This window comes from Parasteatoda tepidariorum, chromosome 9, assembly GCF_043381705.1.
Source record: "Parasteatoda tepidariorum isolate YZ-2023 chromosome 9, CAS_Ptep_4.0, whole genome shotgun sequence".
In the NCBI taxonomy this organism is placed as follows: domain Eukaryota; kingdom Metazoa; phylum Arthropoda; class Arachnida; order Araneae; family Theridiidae; genus Parasteatoda; species Parasteatoda tepidariorum.
The window spans coordinates 46,138,977-46,165,696 of record NC_092212.1 but is presented as its reverse complement, the minus strand read 5'-3'; the positions used below and the strand labels follow the sequence as shown (position 1 = coordinate 46,165,696).

The 26,720-nt window shown below is 31.5% G+C and overlaps 1 protein-coding gene across 1 annotated transcript in view; it reads left to right on the top strand.

Moving 5' to 3' along the window:
- Window positions 1-289: 289 nt before the first annotated feature.
- Window positions 290-26,720, top strand: part of LOC107441124 (flavin-containing monooxygenase 5) — a gene marked incomplete at its 5' end in the record, with an annotated part of 32,132 nt that continues 5,701 nt past the window's right edge. The window contains 3 exon segments of the mRNA XM_043051942.2: window positions 290-922; window positions 21,480-21,753; window positions 23,462-23,743. Of these exon segments, the coding sequence (XP_042907876.1) occupies window positions 296-922; window positions 21,480-21,753; window positions 23,462-23,743 (1,183 nt within the window).

Genomic DNA, 26,720 nt, shown 5'->3' with positions numbered 1-26,720 from the left:
AGAAAAGTTCTCTTTCTGGCATGAAAAATCCTCTTTTGATAACAATTTGGCGACATTTTTCTCATTTGATTGCAACCCTAAACAAGAGGCGCTTCTTTAAAAATGGGTGAGAGAGAAAAACCGAAACCTTCTAATGTTTTTGACCTGGCAGTATCTCTATTCATCTGTATCAGCAGTTACTAGGTCAAAGCATGTAAATAACTCTTAAGTCAGACACTTGCTCGTTTTTAGCCATTTCATCGAATACCGCTTAATAGAAAAAGAATTTTAATCAAAAGCGTTTAATTTTTACAAAATGCCTAAAAGAATTTGTATTGTTGGCGGAGGGGCCAGCGGTTTATCAGCAATTAAAGCATGTTTGGAACAAAATTTAGAGCCTGTTTGTTACGAATGGACTAAAAATATCGGCGGATTATGGCGTTATAGAGAGGAAGATGTCCATGGATTGGGATCTGTGATGAGATCTACAATCATCAACAGTAGCAAGGAAGTGAGTGCTTTTAGTGACTTTCCACCGCCAAAAGAATATCCAAACTACATGCACAATTCCAAAATGATTCGGTACATTGAAATGTACGCCAAGAAGTTTGGGCTTGTACAGTACATTCAATTCGAACACGAGGTAAAATCAATTGAGCAAACCGCGGATTACGACGATACTGGACGATGGACTGTTACTGCTCAAAAAGTTGGATCTGCTGAACCATTCCAGGAGGTATTCGATGGAGTTATGGTGTGTGCTGGACACCACGTTTTTCCAATAATTCCGAAATTCCCGGGTCAGGAAGAATTCCAAGGAAATATTATTCATACACATTCTTACAAGAAACCTAATGGATACGACGATAAAAAAGTTCTGGTTGTTGGAGTGGGAAACTCCGGCGGTGATGTGGCGGTTGAATTAAGCAATATTGCTTCACAGGTGAGCTATGTTACTAATTTTGAATGTCTTTTTTTATTTTTTTTCAATAATGCAAATCTTTCGCTGTTTTTTCCTCACCATACAACTCAAACGCTGGTTAGTTCAACCAAAAATTCTTCCCTGAAGGAGTTTTTCCTAATGCTTAATCTAGAAGTTCCCTTGTCTTCTGGACTAATTTCAATTTTACAAAGCTATGAAGTTGGAACATTGATATTCACAAACTAAAAATTGGGTCAGCTGTTTAATATAATTATAAAATGAATTAGTACATAAGGTACGTTTGCTCGCAGTCATTTTAAACCGTGGGAGACTGTTTTTTTCTCGCAATGTTACACAAATGCGGTTTAGTTACATCCAGAATCCCTCCCCCCCCCCCCCCTAAAAACCGACGTTTATATCAGGAGTTCCTTAGTCTTCTGAGTAAGCTTAAAAATTATACTAGACTACGGAATTAAACAGCATAGCCGCAAATCAACACCGGCAGTAAAACAAAAATAAAATTTTTATATACTAATAGTTTAGATTTATTTGACTTAAGAAAAAGATTAATATGCAAATGATTTGTTTTAAAATGTAATAAGATATCTAATATATTTTATTACGAATTCATAAGATTTTTTTTTCAATTAAAATTCAATTTTTCTCTTCAGATTTCCGCTAAACGAAAACTTTGCAAATATAGTTTAGTATATTTTTTTTAAAAATTTAGCGTGTTTCATGTAAACCTAAGATATATAATTGAATAAGCTCATCTTAGTCTTTCTTTTCGTAAGAACTACGTTGAAAAGACTGAAAAAATCAGTCTCAGAACTTTTTTATTTTTTTAACTCTTTATATGAACCAAAATGTACTAAATTTTAACATAGTACTATTAATTAGTTATGTGTACCAAATGTTTAAATTTATGTTTTAAATTCAAAGGTTCCTGAAAAAAGATCTTTTGTGTAACTAATATAACAAAACATTTTCACGATTATTCGTAGGCGGTAAAGGAAAATAAAGGTAAATTTAAAACATCCAAATACCAACAGATACATTGCATTAAACTAGTGCTACAAATTATCGCACAATTATAATTAAGTTTAAGAAAAAAATTTGCAATATTTTTTACGTGCTATCAATCGAAATCTTAAAGCAGAGCCTTTATAACCTACTTTAAAAAAACTAAATTACTAAAACATGGACAACTAAAACCATAAGTTAAAACTAAAATGAAGGTGGCTTCATAAAAAATCTCTTAATTCTCTTAGAAAATATTTATTCAGTTGAACTATTTCACCTATTCTTTAATTTACATAAACCTCATATAAGCCTTATTCCAGACGTTAATACCTCTGGAATAAGATAAATTATGCCTGAAAATTTGATGAAATGTCTCACAGGATTTAGAAGGCTGAATAAACTAAATCAAAACGCAAGATTGCAATATCCATTTATCATAGAACAAATATCTTACGAAATTTATAAAGTTACTTTTTGCAATTTATATTATAATGTGCAATTTATATTATTGGAAAAAAAATTTAAAATGGTTTAATATTTTAAAATTTTCGCATTGAATCTTGCAGTAAGCCACAAATATGCGCTGTTTGTATTATAAATTTTTATTTTATTAGCAAAGTTCGATAGTTCGAACACATAAAATCTGAGTTTTTAAAAAAAATTCATAAATTTCCATCACTTGTATAGCGAAATTCTGTTATGCGTTATAGCGTAAAAAAAACAATTAATTTAACAGCCAATTTAATCTATAATAATAAAATTAATTTGCGTATCTCGCTGATAACTCCTAAATCGTTTATACTATCGTCTTGAAAATTGAATCGCGGTTGCAATTTTAGTCCTACATTCTAAAAGTAGTTTAAAAAATTTCAATTATATCGTTCGAAAATGGAGTTTTCTCATTAATTGTCACCATTGTTTCAAATTTAAATTATTTACAGGTAAGCATATATTCATGCTTGTACTCTTAATTACATGAGTCCGCCTTATAAGCCTTTGTCAAGTAGAAAGAAAAAGTCAAATTCAGAGAAGACAGGGCGAAGACACATCCAGTATTAAAGGGGGATTCGACCCAGCTACCTATATGCTGCAGAGCGTTCGACGGGTGACAAATTCTACCCTGAAGGCCACTTTTAAAATAATTTATAAACTACCATATCGGTTGTTTCAAAGATAACATCCTTGATCAACATGTTATGATCAACAACCTAACAAACTATGTTTTAGTTTATAGCTCTATTTGATCAAAAAGATTATTGCACGTACTTTTAACATTAAATTTTTTATTCGCATATCAGAAAAATTAATTGATCAATTTGAGCGTTGTAGCATCAGCGGACTACATCGCCATAATATCTATATATATATTTCTCTTACACGGCGACAGAAAAAAAGCCTCATTTCAACTCCCCGAATGACAGCGCTAGAAAATCGACCAATGATTGCCGGTAAAAATGTCACATGCCAAATCTAGCTGAAGTGGCTCAACATATAGCGCTTTTAAGAATGGAAACTGAAAAAACCAGAGAGAACATCAGCTGCGGCAATCTCATAATATTAAGTTATGCAGAAGTGAGTAGTCTTTGTCGATAGATCTCTATTTTAGTATTTTGTTCACGAATTTATTCTCTATTTTAGTATTTTATTCACGAAGCGCTTTTCTTCACGAATTTAAATATTACGAATTTATTTGACGATTTTTGATTTATATCACGAATTATACTATAGCACATTTCTAATAGGTTTAACGAATTACACGTCAATTATTTGAATTCAAATTTATTTTATTGACTTAGTATTTACAAAAGATGTAAATTTTTTTTAAAAAAAAAGTTGTTATGTGGATTTGAATGATTGTTTTGAATTCTTAGAATTTTGTGTATTTGCAATGTACCTAAATTAGTAGCGAGCAAAGCGAGCTTGGTTTGCGAAGCAAACCATAGAAGATTGCGTTGCAATTTTCGGGGGTTGGCGAGCGTTAGCGAGCAGGGGACGCAACCCACTAGTTTTTAACGATTCTGTTTATTTCACATTCTTCACTGATTAGTTATATTTACAAGCTAGGTGATGAACGATTCCGTTACAGAGTTAGTATTTCTAAAGTTATTTGAAGCCACATGTTTATTTGTTTAATTATGCGTTTAAAACTTCTTTTTATAAAACTTAACAGCTTAAAAATTTGCGAAAATTTTAATGAAATATAATAATTTCAGCGATTTTTAACTTTTCTACGGAACTGCACAAAAAAATAAGGCGTGTAACTTACAAAAATCGAGTTTATAGGTCGCTGCTAAATTTTTCAGGTATGTATTTTTCAGGTATTTTAAATTAAGTTTATCTTGAAATGTGTTACAAGAATTTCTTAACATTTTTAGCACTTAGAATGCCACGCTAATTATACCTGGTGCCAGTCTGGATAAAATGGTTTTTGTCAGTAATGCGTTGCATTAATTTCTTACCATTTTCCCATTTCAAAATGTTCAAACATTTCAAGTCCCGCAGTGGACTGATCGTTAAGACACGGTTCCCAGCAGATCACCGAAGTCAAGCATCACTGGCTGCGGTCAGTGTGCGGGTGGGNGAAAAAATTTCTCACATTCTTTCAACCAGGGTCCGCTTTTATGAATTTGTGCAAATAGGGTCCGGTTATTGCAAAAACCTTCAAGGAGTTTTTAAATTTTAAATAGATACAAGATTATGCTCGGCACTGTAAAATTACATTAAAAAAATTAAATTTTCAAAAATAAGCAGCAATTGCTGTTTCTAAATTAGAGATGCAACATATAAATATTTGGTATTTAGCCTATACTGCTGAACGCAGAATATTCATTTCGGACGAATAATGGAAGAATCGTCTGCCGAACTAAAAACTTAATTCGTTTACATCCATCTTTCTTGTTTTCTGCCCTGGGAAGGGTTTATTTGATTAACAAAACAATAATGAAGGCAAACAAATTTGTGACGGGTCCGATTAAAAGAAAAATCGTTTTGTGAAGGGTCCGTTTTCATGAAAAGATATTTTGTGAAGGGTCCGTTAGCGGACCCAAATTTCTTCTAAACAGACCCCTGCAAGGGAATTCCTGGATCAAGTATTGGGAGAAATTTACCTTTGCTGAGGACTTTTTGATGGAACTTACCCGCATTTGCATTACATGGAGAGGAAGACCACGAGAACCTCCCATGGTTAGCTTGACGGCAAGGGGACTCTAACCCATGATCCGTCTACGACTGAGGATATTTCACGTGAGCATTATGATCGGTGCAAGCCGGATGCGGAATTCGTAACAACCAGCCATCGTTGAGATTCGAACCCGATTCACCGTAGAAAAGTTTTACATTTTTCTTCATACTTTTCTTCTTAGGATTCATTAAGACTTTGACTCACAATGGGCTTTGGCCGAAATGATTTGCTTTTTTTTTAGATGCCACCTATTTCCGATTTTTATATAGTTTTTTCTATGGGGAAACATAAAAACAATTGAATGCCTTAGTGCGCTTCTCAATTTTTTTTTCCATCTGTGGAACACTAAATTATCTACCTTATTTTGGCGGAACACCGATATTTAACGAATAAATTTTGTTAGCAATTGTGACCTTATAAATTAACAAAAGATTATTAATTATTTGAATATGTAACGATCTAAATTTTATTTTGACAATATGTGGCGAATGAATGAAAAAGGAATTTTTTTTTCATGTAGTTTCTTAATATGCAGACCAGGTGGCCGAGTGGTTAGCGTGCCTGCATGCGGAGCCGATGGTTGCGGGTTCGAATCGCGCTCAGGGCATGGATGTTTCTTTCTCTCTCTGTGTTCTATGTCCTTTCTCCTTTGTGTGAATGTGACCCGCCCTATAAACGGGTTTGTGGTTGTGTGACATGGGTGACGCTGCTCCACAGCCGTGGCTTCGCCACAGGTGCCCACTGGGTAACGAGAAGAGAGTAGCAGTTCTGGCACTTCTGGCCAATGAGACAATACATCTCAAGTGCCCACCATTAATAAAAAAAAATTTTTTTTTAATTGTCTAAAAAATTTGGATCTTATCTTCGACAATAGAATTCCAAATTCTGAAACAGCATCTATATAGTTTTTTAATTTGATTTTAGTATGTGTATAAACTGAAAATGAATCAGCTGAAATATGGTTTCCTAAAAATTAAAATAAACCATAAGAATGATTATCAGAGGAACATACTGCTTCATTGTCTAATTTGGTAACTTTTAGATTTGAAATACTGATGCAATTTTTCATAACTGCATATCAATTTCATAATTCATTAATTATACCGTTGTTAGAAAAGACTTTGTTTTGAATTTTCGTTGTTAACAAGCATTTTAATTAACTTCATAATAAAGGAGACATTAATGAACAATTAATTCGATACGATTTTCAAAACATGTAATTAATTTTTTGACTCGTTAAAAAAATCCTAACTCTGGGAACCCATGTGTAGATCTAAAGTTATTCAGAATGTTCCTTTTTTGTGCTATATATTGACGTTTGACGCAGTGTAGAGTTCTGCGTAGTGTGCAATGTTTTCATAACTCTACAGTGAATTCCATAAATTACTTTTTATTTTAAATATTAAGAAAGCTGTTCACTGAAGGAAAAACAAAGTATTTTTTTAATTTCCTAGTTACCTTTAAGCTTCTGAAGATTTTGATATTTATAATTTCTTTTAAAATCTATAAATTACCTCATGTCAAAAATTATAAACTGTTACAAGAGGTCCCTGAAATCGACAAATAAGGCCCAAAAAAATGCTTCCAAAACCAAAAACGTTTTAGTTTGTAAAAATTATATTACTCCTGAACTTGAATTCGTAATAACTAGAGGCTTGATATCTTGAGATCCTGTCTTTTAAATCATCCTGTGCCTGTGATATCAAAGTATTAGAGAGTTTTCTGATGATCGATGGTAAACAATAAGCTTATAGCGACTATTTTAAGGATCGTCAGTGAGAAACTTCAACGTCGGTGAACAAGTTATCCTGATTAAAGCAACAAAATATATGCTAAACAGACTGGTCTCTTCTAAATTATAAAACTGTCACCGCATTCTTACTAAGTGAAATTACCCGATGGAATTGTGGGACAAATCCACGTGAACGAAATTTGTAAGCAAAATTCCTTTCTGTGTGCATAATTTTTAAAGATCAACAGTTCAGATCTATTTCATACCCAAATTAACTAGTGGTGACTACTTGAATTTGAATGAAAGTGATTTAGATTACTACCAAGGTGAAACCAGAAAAGAACAGTTAAGAGATTTATTGTAGACACCAAAAGCTTGTCAGTGGTAAATTTAAGACTGCCTCTATCAGATGCAGAAAGAAAAAACCCATTTGTTTACGTATTCTGGAATCTCTGAAAAGATAAAGTTTAAGTTTCATATCGTTTCATTTCAGTCATCACTATGCGATCCTCATAGTAGGGGAGAGTGGCTCACCTTGGGACACTTTTTTTTTTCTCTTCCTTTTCTTATTTTTTTATTTTGATTACTGTCAAAATTTTACCTGGTGCTCGTGTAACATTTGAAAACATTTTTAACTACGTTTTGCTTTCGTATATGTCATAGAAAATTTTTCAAAAAAAGCTTAGTTATCTTGTTATTTGTCCCAAGGTGTACCTCCTAGTGGGAGCACCTTGGGACGCATAAACAGATGTGAAAAGTTAAGTAAAAAATTTCTGAAAATAGTATTACTAAATAAATTTACATTTTCTAATTTTGTTAGTAAAACTTTATTTTATTAGCTTCAAGTTCTGGTATGCAAATCCAATTGTTCAGAATCAAATACCAAACCTAAAGAACGTTCAAAGCTTTGATCTGCTTAAGTTTTAACAAAATGTCATTTGAATCTATGTATGATTTTGTCTTTATCGGGATAAATGAATATTTAAGATTGATTCACTGTTCTCAAATCTGATAACTTACTCATCTCCATTTCTTTCAACGATGCTACTTACAAAAGCAACAATAGATCTTTTACCAGCAAATTTGATATGAGCAAAAACTCCATGTAATCTTGTTTCACTGCATTTTTGTAGATGAACTTTTTTCTTTTAGTTAAATGTTTTGTTGTCACTTTCACTGTTCATTTCCTCTAAGCTGCAAGTAACAATAATCACTGTTATCATTGCATAACTCACTAATTACTGGCTTTCCTCCGAATGTATTTCCCAATAATTCTGAGAACATTAAATCCTCATTAACTATTACTGCTAACCAATTATAGCTATACCAAAAATAAAAATGTCCCAAGGTGAGCCACTCTCCCCTACGCAATATCTACTTGAATATTAAGTTAAAAAAAAGTTATATGCATCATTTGTGCCATATACAGTTAGTCAATAAAGTCTGCGTACTGACCGATTATTAAATTAAAAAAGCACTTTAAACATCAAAGAAACATTTTAATCAGTATGATTTTTTTTCCTGTAATAGCTACCATTGTAAGCTACAATAAAGAGCAAAAATAAAAGCGCAATATTTTAAAAACTTTTTCAGAAATAATTTTTTACGAAAAAAACACAGCAATACACTCCAATAAAGTCTGCGTACACTTAAGAAAAAAATGAAAAATAAAAGTTTTTAGCGTTACTTTAATATTTTGTTGCGCACCCTTTATTTTTTAAAACAGCTTGCAGACGTCTAGGCGTTGACAGAACTAGTTTCTTTTTATCATCTGACGCAAATTTCGCCCATTCTTCCTGCAATTTGCATATTAACTCATTTCGGGAAGTAATATTGTGTTTTCGAATTCGTTTGTCCAATTTTGCCCATAAATGTTCAATCGGATTAAGGTCTGGTGACTGTGGAGGAGTTGGTAATTGTCGCGGAGTGTGATAGGGAAGATATTCCTTCACAATTTTAGCAGTATGTTTAGGGTCGTTGTCTTGTTGGAAAATGAAGGTGTTAGAAAGATTTAAATTAAATTTCGAGCCCTTTCTGGTAGATTTTTCTTCAAAATATCCAAATAAACATACCTGTCCATGACTTTATCAATAATATGCAAATTTCCAAATCCATTCGAAGACATACACCCCCATACCATCACTCCACCAGCTCCATGTTTAACAGTTGCATTTAATCTTCTCGGATTCACTTCTGTTCCCGGTTTTCTCTATACAATAGGGAGGCCATTGATTTTAAATATTGTAAATTTACTTTCATCTGACCAAATCACACTGATCCAATAATCTGCCGAGGAGTTCAAATAAGTTTTTGCAAAAGCAATTCTTCTCATTCGATTCGTCTTAGAAATGCATGGCTTAAACCTAGATTTGCGTCAGTGATAATTTGCCTTTCGCAGTACTTTTCTTACAGTTTCAGGGGAAATTTCCTATTGCTTGTTAAAAAAATATGTTTTGTTATACTTACAGCAGAAAGTTTAGGATTTTGTTTATTCACAGAAGAATTTTTCTTTCTTCTCTCTGAGTAATCTTCTTAGGTCTTCCACATCTTGGTTTTACAGCAAGATTTCTAGTATCAAGGTAGTTCTGAATAAACATGTTGCACACTAGAATGAGGCCTTCCAACTATTTTACCAATATAGCGAAGAGTTTTACCTTCATCTATCTATTTTAAAATTAACTGTCTTGTAGCTAAAAGAATTTCCTTATTAAGTGACATTTTCGTCAAAGAAAATAGCACTAGCAACTTCCCATTAACTCGAAAATAGATTTGATTTTTGTCCAATTATCTTTAAAAGTTGGTCTGCATAAATTATTGGGCATGAAAATATTTTTGTCAAATAATTTTAAAGTTACTAACTGACGTTAAGGGTTTAAAATAAAAAGAATTTTAAAAACCCGTTTTTTTTCGCCCTTTAAATTCGAGTTTGATATTACTTTTGTCAATGTACGCAGACTTTTTTTGACTAACTGTATGAATAAAAAGTTTTCGTAAAATAAGGAATTTTTGAGTGAACAAACCGCTAAAAATTATTCGAATTTCTTATCCCCTTTATTTCGCAAGAACGCTTTAGAAGAAAATTAAAATTTAGATAATTTTTAAAATGATTGAAAAATATACAATAGCAAAAGTATTCTTATGTATGGCTAGTTTATAACATGGAAACCTAGTAGTAATCTCATCAGGACTGTACGTACAGTATCCTTTACCCCTTCACAGTATTAGGGGAGTGTCTGGTACCCCCGCCCACTGTCAATTTCATATATATAGAATATTTTTCAAGTCAATGGGCCATCGGACATTAATTGTTATATTAAAAAAAGATTATTTTCAAAGTTTCAAGTATTTATGCAGCTGGTAACATGGTAAACAATAGTTTTGAAAATATGTTGAATACAGTAGTCATGAAATTAAGAAAAATTGGTTGAATGTTTCGATTAAACTTCATTTTAATACTAAAAAAATAATTTTTTCTATACATACAGCATTAAAGTATGTAGTCTTAAGTTTAATTTGCACAAAGAAAGAAGTTTGTATGTAAAAAATTGTTCGAGTAATTACAAATTTACAAAAAAATTGGATTTCGGGTAGCCCCGCTCACATGAATGTCGGGTATCACCGCCCAATTTTATTTCGTCGATAAATGTACGGTTGCAAAGATTATTATTTTATTGCTTCAAATTTGAATGTTATATGCATTTTTAACAACAAATATTGTTGTTATTAAATGATTGTTATTAAATGATAGAATTCACTAAAAGTATATAAATATGTAATAAATAAAATAATTTTGTGATAAAAATGATAAATGAGGTTTATCTATTGTCAATACATTGGTCATTTTCATTTACACCTGAAAAAACAGTCAAAAAACATAATTTTTGTAACTGGGCGGGGCTACCCGACACATTTTGAAAAGAGCTGAAAAACATGTTTTTTTAAATTTCTATTTTTTTAAGTTAAACTATTCTTTTTTTGGTTTATTCTTTTTGCATTATTTAATTAGATGATAAAACAATAGAAACATACAAAAATATTGATTATTTCTCAATATTATACAGAAATATAAGCAATACTCAAGTGGGCGGGGCTACCTGACTCTCCCCTATGTTTAAAACAAGCCTTTCTAATTCTAGCGATCTAAGATTGTAAGGAGGTAATTATACGTATCAATTATCATATTAGTACGCACATGAACTCTTCAGTACGCATAAACTCAGCGTTCGAGCTTTTGACAAGCAATTTTACATTCCGCCGATCCCAAAGGATAATAGGTTAAAAAGAAAACTTCAATAAGGTACAATCCTTAGAATAGAATAATGAAAAATATTTATTAAACATCCATATAAGTATTCGGCTTCAATTTTTTTCTTGCTGTTTTGTTTCCTCTTTCCACTCTAATTGCTTTATTATCCGTTTCCGATATCTTATAAAGCTTTGAAAAACATGGTGTTTTAAACCCAATTATCAAAATGATTTCTTAAATCATTTCCGTACTTTTTCATAATATCCCTTTTAATCTAGTCTAATAGTCGTTCTTATTAGTCTATAATCTGAAGCCTGACAATCCTTTTTTAAATGAAGAGGAAGGGAAATTAAAAACAGACAACTGTATATCTGAATTAATTGCAATTGCGGCTCTTTAGTTAAACCGTAATTAGACTATGAAATTTTAGAGTTGTTTATTACGATATTATGACTACTGAATAAAATCAAAACAATTATTATTCGCAATGCTTAAAAAAACTGAATGATCACGGCTCTGAATTAAGTTATTGAAAAAAGAATTTCCTTTCTAATTTGACTTAAGTTCTTCAAATCACATCGATTGAGCCGTGGTAGCTCGCTGATTCGTACGAATTCCGCACTCGGCTCGCACCGACCACAGTGCTGACGTAAAATATCCTCAGTGGTAGACGATCCCTTTGCCGTAAAACTAACCATGAGAGATTTTCGTGGTTTTCCTCTCCGCAACGCAAAGGCGGGTTAGTTCCTTCAGAAAGTTCTTCCAATACATGATCAAGAAGCTTCCTTGTCTACTGGATTGGGCCCATAATTACAAGGTTGACCATTAGTAGTTGTTAACCCAAAATTTGGTCAGTTGTTCAACGGTCATGAAATAAAATAAAATCATCAGATTAATTTGTGATTTATTGAATACAAAGTATTTATTACCAAAATACTATTTTTTTACATTGTTTATTTATTTTATTTTTACGTAGAAATGCTTAAAGGTTTTGAGTAATTAGAAGGGGAAAACTAGTATCAAACTTGGTTTTTATTATCAATAGTAATATATAGTTTAAAATGGATTGTAAAAAAAAATTTTAATTAAATATAAAATACGAAAAAATTAAATCTGAGGTTTTTAGTTTGATCATTAGTTTTGTTTAAAGCGATTTTAAGTCTGGTAATTTTGCCTCCCAATCTATCGTTCGCTACGGCCCTGATTGTATCAATGCAAATTTGGCTCATTTGACTAATTTCTATTCTGTTCAAGTTAAACATTTTCACTCGGTTGCCATTGCAGCTACATACACCTATTTTTGAAATTCTTATTTAATTTTAGGTTGCTAGAAAATCTCGTTAAATATTTTTCTCCCTCGAAATTCTTTAGAAATTGTGCATTAAGTTTATTCTTAATATTGGCTAAGAATTTTAAATATTTCGTATATTAATACCATTCACTGATTGAACACAATTTTACTTAACTTATTTTAAAAGTAAATAAATCCTTAAAAACGAGAACTTATTAAACTTTTAATAATTTGAAAATGGTAACTAAATATCTTTATCATAAAATGTTGCCTAGTAAGGTATTTTTAGGAGATTACTTTTGTGATAGGATAAAAATTTTGCTTTTTGAACCTTTAATTTTAAATTATAATCTAAATAGTAATAACAGAATAAGGTTCAATTTCAGAATCTGAAAGTCTCCTGGGTTTGACAAAAAAATGTTCAGTTTTGCTGAAGCTTTCGTTTCTGGTTACCATTGCTTTCAATGTTTACTTATGTTACCATAATTTGACTTGGCCGAGATAGCCTGGTTTGAGGGGGGGCACTGGGCCAATGTCCAAGAGGTCGTGGATTCGATCTCTACCTACCGAAGACTCCCCATGTAGTAAATGGGAATGATGCACGTTAAGTCTGTCTAGTCACAAAGTCCTCCATGTTCCCATAACAAATCATACCTCTGGGGGTACTGATCCAGGAGTTTCCTTGTCTTCCGGATTGGTTCAAAACTACAAGGTTACGGAGTTGAACATTAGTAGTCGTAAACCGAAAATTGGTTCTGCTGTTCAACGACTGTTATAATCTAATATATATAATTCTCTTACGTGGCTCCCAAATTTTGGCTGTATTTCTTTTCCGCCGGTGGCAATGTTTGCTTTGTTTTGTTTACGTTACCATTTCTCTTCCACGGCGACAAAAAAAGCCTTAAATCTCCCCGAATGGGCAACATTAGAAAATCGACCAATGATTGCCGCTAAAAATGTCACATGCCAAATCTAGCTGAGGTGGCTCAACATATAGCGCTTTTAAGAACTGAAACTGAAATAACCAGAGAGCATCAGCTGCGGCAATCTCATACTATTAAGCTAGGCAGAAGTGAGTAGTCTTTGTCGATAGATCTCTATTTTAGTATTTTGTCGAAAACGCTTTTTTTCACGAATTTATATATTACGAATTTATTTGACGATTTTTGATTTACATAGCGAATTATACTATTGCACATTTCTAATAGGTTTAACAAATTACATATCATTTATTTGAATTCAAATTTATTTTAATGACTTAGTATTTACTAAAAAGATGCAATTATTTTTAAAAAAAAAAAGTTTTTATAAGGATTTAAATGATTGTTTTGAATTCTTAGAATTTTGTGCATTTGCAATGTACCTAAGTTAGTAGCAAGCGAAGCGAGCTTGGTTTGCGAAGCAAACCATATAAGATTGCGTAGCAATTTTCGGGGGTTGGAGAGCGTTAGCGAGCAGGGGGGGCAGTCCACTAGTTATGATATAATATTATAATTATAATATCACAATTTAATTGTTTCTTGGTTTATTTTCAAATCGAGAAATATTAAAGGTGTCTCGGATTGTAATTTTACTAAAAAAAACCTTTTTAAATAAATAACTATGAATACTGTTATAATTTTCGTCAATTTTAAGCTGATGACACTAAAAAAATCTGCATCTTTGTATATATTATCATGTAGTTCTTTTTTCTATCCAATGGGAATACAGAAGACAGTCATAATAGTCAAAATATTTTATGTGTAGTTCAATATACTATTTTTTTACAATACTGTAGGTTTTCCACCATTGAAACTAATTGGACATTTAATTGTCAAAATTCCCTTTAAGAAATTCTTAACTTCAAACAACTGTGAAATTAAGAATCTATATTTCGAAGATTAATTTTATTAAAAACAAACTAGTTTGTTCTGAGTAATATCAAATAAAGATTTATCGAAATAGTTTGATATTTCTGAAAATTTTTGACTATTTTCCCTCATTAAAAGGAACGATTTGAATGACTTCTTCTCCGAATTCTTTTAAACTAATCTCTCAGATTCTTTGAGATTAAAACTTTGTATTTATTACACGTTATCAATTAATGGGTGTATCTTTTGCAAATTTGAATACAACGAGTATATACAACATTTCCGCTGTTCTAACGAAGTGGTTGTTATCTTAATCTTTTTTTAAATGCTGTGAAATTTATTGCATTTTACTACATGCTTCCTTGTCGATTCACTTGACTGATTTTAAGAAAAGGAAGATATGACGTAACAAAAAATGGGTTAATCAAGTTTTGTCGGCCTTGCTCTTGAAAACAGGGACAACGAACTCACTTTCACACTAGACTGCAAAAATCGTCTAAATAATAAACAAATAATATCCGGATTTAGATTTGTTTTCTTACTTTACGTAAAATTCTATCCTGTTACTTAAAATTACAGTTAAAAGAAATTCCTTTAATAGTTACAGTTAAAAGATACAATAAGCAAACGGAAATTACTTTGCTTTTAGATACCTGTATATTTAACATTACCTAATCTATATATTTTAGTGTAAAACTGTGTATTTTATGCGAATTTAGAAATATCGCATATAACTACTGCCACTATTTAAATAAAGCAATTTCCTATAATAAATCAAGAACTTGCAAAAGTTTATTTTTTTAATAAATATCAAAACTGGTGTAGTGTAATGTTAATAACTTGCCCAATAAAATGTGTTCGAGACTAATTTTGTTGTGAAAATCTGAGTCACTAGCATTCAATATTTGTATAAAAATCACATTGTGTCAAAAATTTTAACATTTGAGCATAATCTCCCATTATTGTGTTGTTAAAGCTAACAAACTAATTTTATTACTGTCTTGACTAGCATACGTAAAACTGTCATCAGATGCACGAAATTCTAAATATTATGTATGCCTATTTTTAGAAATTTTTTTAATAAAATCATTGACACTTCTCCAGAAAAACTAGTCTTCGAACTTTTGGTAATTTTACTAATTATGTTTACGGCTGCTTATATATTTTATGTTTGGGGTTCCGCCAAAAGATGCTCGATCATTTAGGGTTCCGTAGCCGTAAAATGAAATCGGAACCGTTTTTAAACTCTTAAGTTGTAAACACTTCTGAAAGCTACACACAAAATTATTAATCGCTAAAGTGAAATCAGACTTATAGAAGAATCTATGTTACTGACAAGCATTAATTATTTTCTTTAAAATTGTTTTACAGAGTACACTCATCTTTGAAGTAGGGAATATTATATATGAGATTTGAAAAAGAAAATTCTCATCGAATCCAAATAGACTAACTTTACACTTGTTTGTAAGTTTTCAAAAATTTTATTCATTTAGGAACTCCACGCGAAAACAAGACTTAACTTCCTCGAATTTCACTGACATTTTAACTTAACAAAAATAACAAACATCCCGACCCAAAAAGCTCGCCTATTCGAAAAATGCATTTATGAGACAATGCCTTTCTACATTATCAATAAATATGAAAAATACTCCATTGTGTTAGTACAACTTCGTCCCTGAAATTTGCAGCTGCATTAGAACTACCTTTGTATAGCATATAAAAAAAAAACTTCAATTTTCACTTCTACTTAGGTAAAGTAGGTTAGGTAGAGAAAAGTTTATGGTGGACGAAAAGGTGAATAATTTAGAATAATTTCTGTGAATAATTGAACATTAAATAAAATAGGTTTATATTACTAAATCCATAGAATTTAATATGTATTTTTAAATCCATTTTTGGATTTTTTATGGTATTTTTGTACGTTAAGTTATAAAATATAAATTAAGTACTGCAAAAAAATGTTTTAAATTTTAAACATTTGCCGCTATGGATTTTTCAACCCCGTACACTTTGAATATGTTAAAAAAAATTGCATTTAAACTTTGCAAAAGTGTATATTTACAACACTTGACAATACATATTCATGACATGTTTTATTAACTGAAAATAGCTATTTTAACGTCAACTAATTATTGCATACACTGACCATACATATTTTCAAAATTAACGCAAATCAAAACCAATTGTAATTTTAAAGAAACTTTAACCGGCCTTTAGAAGTCCTCATCTGGACCTTGCGTCACTAAACCCTACATTCAATCAATCAATCAATAAATCAGCCTTTAGAAGGATATTTGGTACTTATGTTTATTACTTTAAAATTCAAAAAGTGTTCGGCTACACAAAATTTTTTATTACGGTAGTTTTATTATTTTATTTACATGAATTTAAACAAAAAAATTTTCCTATAATTTTAGTGAAAGTAATTTAATACTGTTTTTCAAAAACTTCGTTGTCATACGAAATTCTGCTTTTTTTTTTTGCGAATAATATGCTATTTTCATAACTGCTAGGAGTTTGATACAGTTACTCATGACTGTTACAACAGTTTAGCCTATCTAAAGCCAGCGCTGCGTATGCTTATTCTAAAAACAGCACAAAACGTCAAAATGGAAAAACAAATTTTGTCGAAATTGAAAGCCTTCGTGGACTAATTTTTTAATGTTGAAAAACTTACTCCAATGCTGCATTAGCTAGGCTTATAAAAATTTGCCCATTCTCAAAATACGCAGGGATATTGAAATTTTCATCTGCGTGGGGAAAATGTCGCCAAATTAGCAAAAAACAAAAACTTACTTTTAAAATATTTCAGTTATTTGTCCTTTCCAAAGCCCAGGGAATTCTTCGTGGCAAGATTTAAAGTTAAAAATCCTCGTTTTGCTTCAAGAGTTTGCACTTAAACAATTACTTTTATTTTACATCGTTTGCATCGTTTTGCACTTAAACAATCTATATATATATATTTCTCTTACATGGCACCAAAAAAAAGCCTCATTACAACTCCCCGAATGGCAACGTTAGAAAATTGACCAATGATTGCTGCTAAAAATGTCACATGGCAAATCTGGTTGAGGTGGCTCAACATATAGTGCTTTTAAAAACGGAAACAATAACCAGAGTGAGCATTATCAGGTTGTTCAATTCAGCTGCGATAATCTCATACTATTAAGCTAGGCAGAAGTGAGTAGTAGATCTCTATTTTAGTATTTTGTCGAAAGAGCTTTTCTGAAGTACTTAGTACAACTAAATAAGATTCTTTTCACAACACTTAAATATTTACTTTATTTTCTTCATTTATAGAGAAAACAGTCGGCAAATAATTCTGTTAGGTTAAAAAACATTTCGCTAAAAAAAGAACGAATTCTAAAAGAAATAAAAATAAACAACTTAAAAAATAAAAATGCTGTTGCCAGCCATAGAATTTTTTGAAAGTTAACTTAGCAACATAAATCAAAATGACATAGAAGCGCAACTAGATCAAAATTATGATACCTGAGCGCTTGACGTAACAAATCCTTCAATTCTATAAGTGTTGTATCGCCAAATGCCCAAATTAACAATTGCAATTTCAAATTAATATTGAAATTTACAGGTTTAGAATTTACTACAGTGAAAAGTTTTCGGAACTTCGGTATTCTAAAAAGTATACAAAAACAAGACGTTAAGAACGTATCCAATGAGCGAGCATTGGATTGCGAAGCAATCCGAAATAAACTGCGAAAGCAGTTCGGGGGGTTGGCGAGCGCCAGCGAGTAGGGGGCGAAGTTTCCTAGTTACTTTTATTTTCCTTGGCGACGGAGCTTCGAAAAACCTTGTTAATGGAACAGAAGTCTGAAGAGATAAATCGCCAAAAATTGTGTTCATAACGCAACACAAAGAACAGTGTTACAATCCAGACACAAAAACAAATAGAAAACCGGACGAAGAGAATAAGTATTAGTGGTTACTTAGGCTAACTCCCTGAGAGGAGTACAGAAAAAATTACTGTTTAATTTTAAGATTAACAACTCAGACCATGAAGATCGCAATCTACAAAAATCGGATAAGGTCGAAATATTCAATTGTTAGAGCTTTTTCTTTCGTTATGATTTGTTAATTAGAACAAAAAACTCCAGAACTTTTGAAGAGATTTTTTTTGCATGTTTGGAAAGTACGTTCAAACTTAATCTCAAAAATATACAATAAACTTACATAAAGCACTCTTTCTAGTTTTATGAATCTCAAAACAGCTTCATACACTAGAGAACAGTAACTTCAAATAACTTTAGAGCCAGATAATACAACTAGTCCATTTTTAACTTCATGCAGATTTTTTTCTGATGTGATTAAAAAATTTTAATAAAATCTAATTTTAAGTGAAACTAGAGAATAGCGGACTTCAAATTTTTCGGTAAATCTGATAAAAATGGAAATGGTTACCATGTGTGCGAGTATGGAAACGCTCGATTCATTCTAGGATGTGGAATAAACAAAAATAATATTTTTGTAGTTTTCTTATGCCACCTGTCAATACTAACAAGTCAATTTTAAGACAGAGGGGTGCACTTGTTTTCCAGTGGCGCCATCTGTAGCTAAGAATTAGACTTCTGCCACATACGTCACGATCCGTTAAACCCTCCTAGTTGACCACTAAAAATTCCAAAGAGAATTTCAGAGGAAATCCTTATGTTCAGAGAAAGTTTGCTTGTCCGATCTCTTGTTATGAATTATTCCTTGCACTAGCTTATTTGTAAACAGATTTCCCTTTAGTTCATTAAAATTGGATTATAAAGTCGAAAGTTGTTCGGGTTATCATTTCCTGTTCTATGAACAATAAGTGTTTTATTTAATAAATATGCATGCAAAATTTGGATTTTTAGTTTCAAAAATATTCATTGAATTCTTACTGGTTCCATAAATCTTTATTAGTGTTAAGTAATCACGTGATCTTTAAATGGGCGATGTTACAAAGTTCGTCTTAAAGCTCTTTGTTTTTATCAGTTTTTTGACTTTTATTTAAATCAATCTGTTACTAGTATACTATCATACCCGTATCATTCCCTATCACATTTACTTTGCAACCTTTGCAGATTGCGATAACTGATACAAAATTGTTTTCCTTTTGTTAAAGCTACAAAGTTCGGGGGGAAATTGTGAAACGATTAATTAGGCGTGAAAAAAAATATTCACAACCTAATAGTTTTTGTAATAAAATAAATTACATTATTCATCAAAATTGCATTCATTTAGAACGAAATGGCTGCTGCAAATGAGTTTTTAATGTTTTATTTTCGAAATTACTGATCCTATAAAAATCTATTCGAAACTTAGCAGTCTTGTGACATTCTGTACCACTAATTTAATGAGCTACAATTAAAACTCATAGTTTAACTAACGGCTGACCGCAATTTTTAAGTAATTTCGGAAGCATAATGTGTGAAGTAAAAAGTAAACACTTACGGATTTCAAATAAAACTATTTTTGGTAGTGAGAATACAACCTTCAACTGGAAATGATATACCTAAAATTCGAAGAATCATTTAAAACTCTTAATAAATCCAGAAAGTGTTTTATAAATATTTGGAGAAGGGTTTTCTGGATTTATTTGGACTGACTTTTACTATGATAACAGAAAAACTGTCCAAAAGTTTATATCTCTAAATTATTGAGATTTTAATAAATTCCCTCTGAATTCCACGATTATCAATCATGGAATAAAAAACTAAAATTTAAAAGCAATAGCATGATATGAAGCATCAATTGAAACAAATTTCTGATTCTGAATGAAAGTTGTAGACATTTAAAGCTGATGTTGGGTATATCTGATGTCAGATGCAAGCAGATGCGTAGTGAGTAGCTTACCCGCGTGTTATTCCAATAAAACTCTCCTGGGTTTTTTTTTTTCTAACGAAAAGTTGTATGACCTCGAGGAACCCTAGTGAACTTTACTTTTTAATTTTTTTTCTTTTTGCAACTGAAATATTAACATTTAACTTGGTCGCTACTTAACCATATTGATGCTAATTTCCTTTTAAAACCTTGAACCACCTGTTGAGCTTTTGAGGAGTTCATACATTCGATCACTACAGCTGTAAAACATTTAATTTGTATAAATTAAAATACATAAATTCAATACGCAGGGGTCTATTTAGAAGAAATTTGGGTCCGTTAAGGAACCGTTCACAAAATATTTTTTCATAAAACGAATCCTTCAGAAAATGAATTTTCTTTTATTCGGATCCTTCACAAATTTGTTTATCTTCACAAAATTATCACAAATTTGTTTATCTTTGTTTTGTTAATCGATTAAACCCTTACCAGGGGCAAAAACAAGAGAGGTGGATGTAAACGAATTAAGTTTTGTCTTCGGCAGACGCTTCTTCCATTATTCGTCCGAAATTAATATTCTGCGCTCAGCACTATAGGCTAAATACCAAATATTTGTATGTTGCATCTCTTAATTTTGAAGCAGCAATTGCTGTTTATTTTTAAATATTCAATTTTTTTGTATTATAGTTTTACAGTGCTGAGTATAATCTTATATCTATTTACAATTTAAAAACTCCTTGAAAAAGTTTTTGCAATAACCGGATCCTATTTTCACAAATTCATGAAAGCAGGACCCTGATTGAAAGAATGACTTGACGTTTATTTTATATTCACAAATTAGGAGTAATTTTTTTCACAATTTTACAAAAACCGAACCTTTCACAAAATGTCTGGACGTACCCCTGATATGCGAAATCATTCTTTCTCTAATTTCTCGTTTTGTAATTATTGGAAATTAAGGTTTTTGATTACATAAATTGCACATTGTTTAATTTTAAGGTTTAGTATGTCTACTTTAAATGTGATGACCTAGTTAATTCACCTAGAAATTTTTTAAAAAATTCAAGAAGCATATTTAATAGCTATTATAAAATTGGTTTCTTCGGATTTATAATGATTATTTTAAAAATATTTATTTCATTCAGTTATCTTATTTTGAAATTTACTTTTGAATTGCTTTGTATATTTGAGCCATTTTTGTTTTGAATCATAATAAAATCTAATTTCAATGTGGCTTGAAACTAAAGTAATTAAAATTTGATTTAACACTACATTATTCTAACTTTCCAGTTAAAAACAACAATTATGAGATTTTTATAAATCCAATACCAGAGGTTCTTTACATTTTTCTAAGCTCATAAAAATTTACTCTGAAATCTAATCTTGTTTACTTAAATTGTTTTCTATACAGTACTAAAAAATTACTAATTATCGAGATTTTCCATAGGTTTATCTTAGCACCCGAAGAGGTGCCTGGGTTATTCATAGAGTGGGTCCCAAAGGCAAGCCTTTTGATCTCCACCTGATAAAGAGGTTCCTGAATTTCTTTTTCAATAATTTACCATATCCCATAGTCTGCGCCATTGTTGAAAGAGAAATCAACAACAGATTCGACCATGAGCTGTACAGGATGAAACCAACTCATCACATATTCGGCCAACATCCAATGGTCAACGATGCTCTTCCAAACAGAATACTCAGTGGTACGGTTGAGGTTAAAGGTGAGCTGCATGAGAACATGCGTTTTTTTGGGTATTAAATTTGTTACAAATTGGGCCTATGTGCGCATATTTAATGTCTCAACTTGAAGGAAAATATTTTGCAAATAATTATTTTAAGAATTTCACACATTATAGGCTAATAAATTAGTAGCTTGTAATTAAATTTCTGAATTGTTTTAAATCGATAGTTCAACTCAACACTTTTTATAACCTTCTGCAATCTATCAACTCCCTTATAATCACCCAATCATGGCAAAGCATTTAGTTCCATTAAGGCTCTATCTTAAAAGGCTATGGTAAAAATGCCACTTAATTTTGATCCTAGTAAGACTGCATGGACAGCGCATGAACTAGTAACCTTTTCTCCAAGCTCTTACAAAACCAACGAGAGAACTTTCAGCCACAACAGATTTACCTTGCTGCACATGTACACGCCAATTATTTTGTCAGTCACCAGGATCGAACTATCTGCCCACAGCTCTCCTACCAGCGGTGTGATAGATTCCTTAAACTACACCCCTAGAGCGCCCTATTGAATCTCATTGGGTGTAATTTGTTTAATCGTTAATTAATATTGTAATGGTTAATAAATGGTTAAAGGTTGTTTCAAAGTTCGAACCATTTGCATATTTCTACAGCCTTAATATAGTGACAAAGGAAGCAAATTTTCTATTTAACCAATCTAAAGTTTATTTCATTGTGAGATACTATGGGATAGCATTTAAGCTTTGGCATACACAGTATTAGCAACAAAAAAAAATTTTCATGCATACTTTTTTAAATTCTTTTGGTATACATTTTTGTTTCAATTATGATTGGTTTAATTTCTGAATTCGTTCAACTAAATTTATTCGAAATTAAACGAGTTTGATTACTTTATTAATTTATTGAATGCTTTTCTAAAGCAATTTTAAGATGAAATTTTTAGTACCGAAACTAATCTACCTGCGTCGATTGTCAGGATTAAAACTAGAAAACGCAAAATTAGTCCATCAGAAATTTAATTTATTCCAACAAAAAACCTGTGCAAACCTTTATCTCTAATTTACCAAATATTTTATTGCTAATTACTCTTTCGAATACATAGAAGCATTTGCTAATTGGATAAAAAAAAAATAGATTTAAATAGTTCCAGTTAATGAACGAGAACTTTTTTAGAAAAAAGTTCAAGCTATTAAATTAAGCGATGCTTGGGAAATTGACTAGTTTTGAAAGACTAGGCTTAATGATGCTCTCTCTATATATACTTGGTACAAATAATTTTTCAAATTTTATCTCTGCATCAAAAAATTTCTAAATTTAATGAAAATACAGAAATTATGTGTGTACTTTTTCATAAAATGCTCCAAATTTATATTAAATACGTATTTATTTTAAACCTTCAGTGGGTCTATAAATGAGTACCAAGCATGCTTGGGAACTAAACACTGGGGGTTCCGCGTTCGGCCGACCACCTGACCGGAACATCTGCTCCTGCACTCAGAGCCCAAGATCAAGAAAACTGAGATGGTCACAGTAGGCCTTGGCCTTCTGTGGCCTATCGCGCTACTGGGTACAGAGTTATTTATTTTAAAAAAAATTTCTCAAGAACCAAATTTCTTTTTGCTGCTACTGGGAGATTATCATATCAAAACATTATGCATATTTTTAAGATCTATAAATACGTGCAATATATGCTGAAACTTTCAATTGTCTGCATCACTTTTAGGAGACATCAAGGAATTTACAGCTAAAGGTGTGATCTTTGAAGGAGAAAACGAAGAGATTGCGGTAGATGAAGTGGTACTGGCAACTGGATACAAAATCTACTTTCCATACCTCAGTAAGGATATAGTATGGGTTGAAGACAATCAAGTAGAACTTTTCAAATTCGCTTTTCCACCCAAACTGAAGCATCAGACATTAGTTCTGATTGGTTTGGGTCAGCCAGTTGGACCTCTCATGCCAATATCTGAACTTCAATCCAGAGTATTTGCTTTGCACATGGCTGGTAAGAGATGTCGATTTTTGTAACATACCAATTACGAACCAGTTGAGTTTTTCCATTAATCTATGGATTATACCATTAATATTCTACCCATATGTACAGAGACGCCAACTTGCTCCGGACAGCAAATATTTATTTTAAAGTAGTAATTTATCAATTGTGATTCTTGGTTTAATAAATTCAATTTAGTAGATTTTTATCCACCACTATTTCTAAATAGTTCGTAGGCTTATGTAATTCCCCACTTTATGGTATTCATGTCATGCTATACCTTTTAAAAAGCAAGCAAAAATAATCAAAGATTTGTAAAACTTACTTTGTTTTTATTTACCGCGTTTTAATTATTTAGGCGTGTCCAGAACAGTTGGCATCTCTGAATGTATGATGCAGTGTTGCGCTGCCATTGAAATTCAATAATACTTGTAGCTACTTTGCTAAAAGGTTAACAAATTAAGAATAAGAAATATACAAATCCCAAACAATTAGATTCAGGCTAAAATTTACGGCTTCTATTTAATACTAATTTGTAAAAACTACCCATTTTCAACATTCTAATTCGGAAACAAATTTTCACTATAAGAATGATTGCTCAAAATTGTTCCTAAGCGGATTCACGGAAAAACCAATCTGAAAGCGACGTGATTTTTATAATTTCATTGAAAGCTTCAAAACTTGAATTCGAAATTCGTGTGTTGTGACAGCTTATTAAATAGCTGTTTAAAAACTCTTCACGACTCTTGAAGGTCGGAAAGATTATCATTCAACTACGTGACCGTTATGGTACGTGACCGTACAAAAAATAAAACCTGGATTAACCCTCTGCTCAAATATATGTGCATGAAAACACACGTCAATTATCTGACCTGGAGATAATAAATCTCAGTAATAAACATTGTCAGAGGAATTCGTGGTGGCCTGATCAAACATTTTGTCCGATAAAAGTAAATGGATCAAACTTTCGCTTTCAGAAAAATACATGATTCTTAACGACAAAAGCCTTGTTCAATTTCGTAATTTTACTTGCAAAGAAATCTTTTTTGTCTACAGTTCACACAAACAGTTAGTGTAAGATTAATTTTTGTAATAAGACAATTACTTAAAATTTGCTTTTGATGAAACTCGTGTGCTTAAAATTAACCTCTAAGTGCACGTAATTCTAATAAACATTTTGAAGTTATAATCTATTAAATAATAATCCAAAGATCCTCTAGTTCTCTAATCATTCCCTCTGTTCGTTTTGCGCATCAGATTTAGTTTACAGCACCGTTTAATCACTTTACCTTTCGTACGTAATGTAATTTACGTTTAGAGAAGTCTGGTCGACTCGGAAGGCCACGACTATCAGACTTGGATTTTACTCTCGAAAGATGTGGTCCTTGATATCGTTATCGAAAACTGAAATTGCAACGATGAAGAGCGCTATCTTGCTCTCTTATCTTGAAGAGTTTAAGATAAGAGTAATATAAGATAATCAATGCTTTTCTCAAATTCTTGTTTGCATATGTAAATTGATTGACCGCATAATAAAAAATTAAATCTTTCTAGGTTTTGAATTAAATTTTAGATTAAGTTTAAGTGTAACTAAACATATCTTACGAAAGTTTAGCATCTAAACAAAAATTAAACTAAAACGAAAATTTCATTAGAAACTAAATTAATTTTGCATTAATTACGATTTCCACGATCCCAATACAACTTAGAAATGTGTCCTTTTTTTTTCTTTTTTTTTTCTCGCCAGACTTAGTGTTAGGCACTTTGTTTTCCTCTACAGATAATCGCTCCTTGGTTTTGTATTACACTTTATATTCAATTAATACAACTTGTTGTTCGTTTTTTTTTAAAAAAACAATAAATTGAGTGAAAGGTCGGAGTTGTTTAAACAGCGCAGAAGAAAAACAGTTTTGCAAAAACACGCTACTTAAAATTTGAGAACATATATTCTATCAGTATGAAACTCGTTACAAAATGTGCTATATTTTTACTTTTACAAAAATGTTCTCAAATGTGCGCGATGACAAGTACAGCTTTACTTAGTAGCAAAGGTTTAGATTGATGATGAAATTGTATATAATCGTGAAGCTGTGGGTTGTGAATAAAATCGAATATAAACTAAACATATCTTAATGTTTTTTTATTAATCTTGGAAATTCTGAAACTGTTGAGACATTGAACTATTTAATAATCATAATAAATCTTATTTAATCATAAATTAAGTTTCTAAATTTAAAATTCTTGCTTAAAATTTAATGTTTATTTTGCTACTATACTGCTACTATTTTACTATTATACTGCTACTATTTTTGCTACTATTTTACCGTAAAATGATATAACTATTTCACAATTTTCAACCATAACAGTCAAATAACCACAAAAAGGATGCTATTGAAATTAACTTTGAGAAAAACAGTAACTGTTTCCTCCTAATGCTGTTAAATAACACAATTTTATCCCCGCCAACTATGCCCACTTTATGAAGTTCGCTTAGTTTCTTGCCACTGAGTACGTTCTATAGCTGAAAAGACTTATCTGGCAATCTTACGAACGGCTGAACGGGTGTTCAAATCCTCTCCTTGTCACCACAATATTTCTTCCGTTCCTTCAACACGTGAAGAGATTTTAACGTCTTGATCTCCCCAGTTGGTGACCCCGGACTATTAGAATACAGACCTTTAGTTCACACAGAGATAGCAAAACAGTCTAGCATTTCCCATATCTCGCGATAGATGGCGCCACCAGATGAACTAAGCCATGGTCCTTTTGACGAAACAAAACCGAACTCCAAAACCGTCCATTACCGAATCAAAATCCTAGCATAATTTAACTCCAATGTACAGTTAAACTACATTTTTACTCATTTGAAGTATCCCGCAGTGGACTGATCGTTAAGCCAGCAGATCACCGAAGTCGAGCATCACTGGCTGCGGTCAGTGTGCGGGTGGGTGACCACTTGGATCAATATATACCAAAAAGATGTTTACAG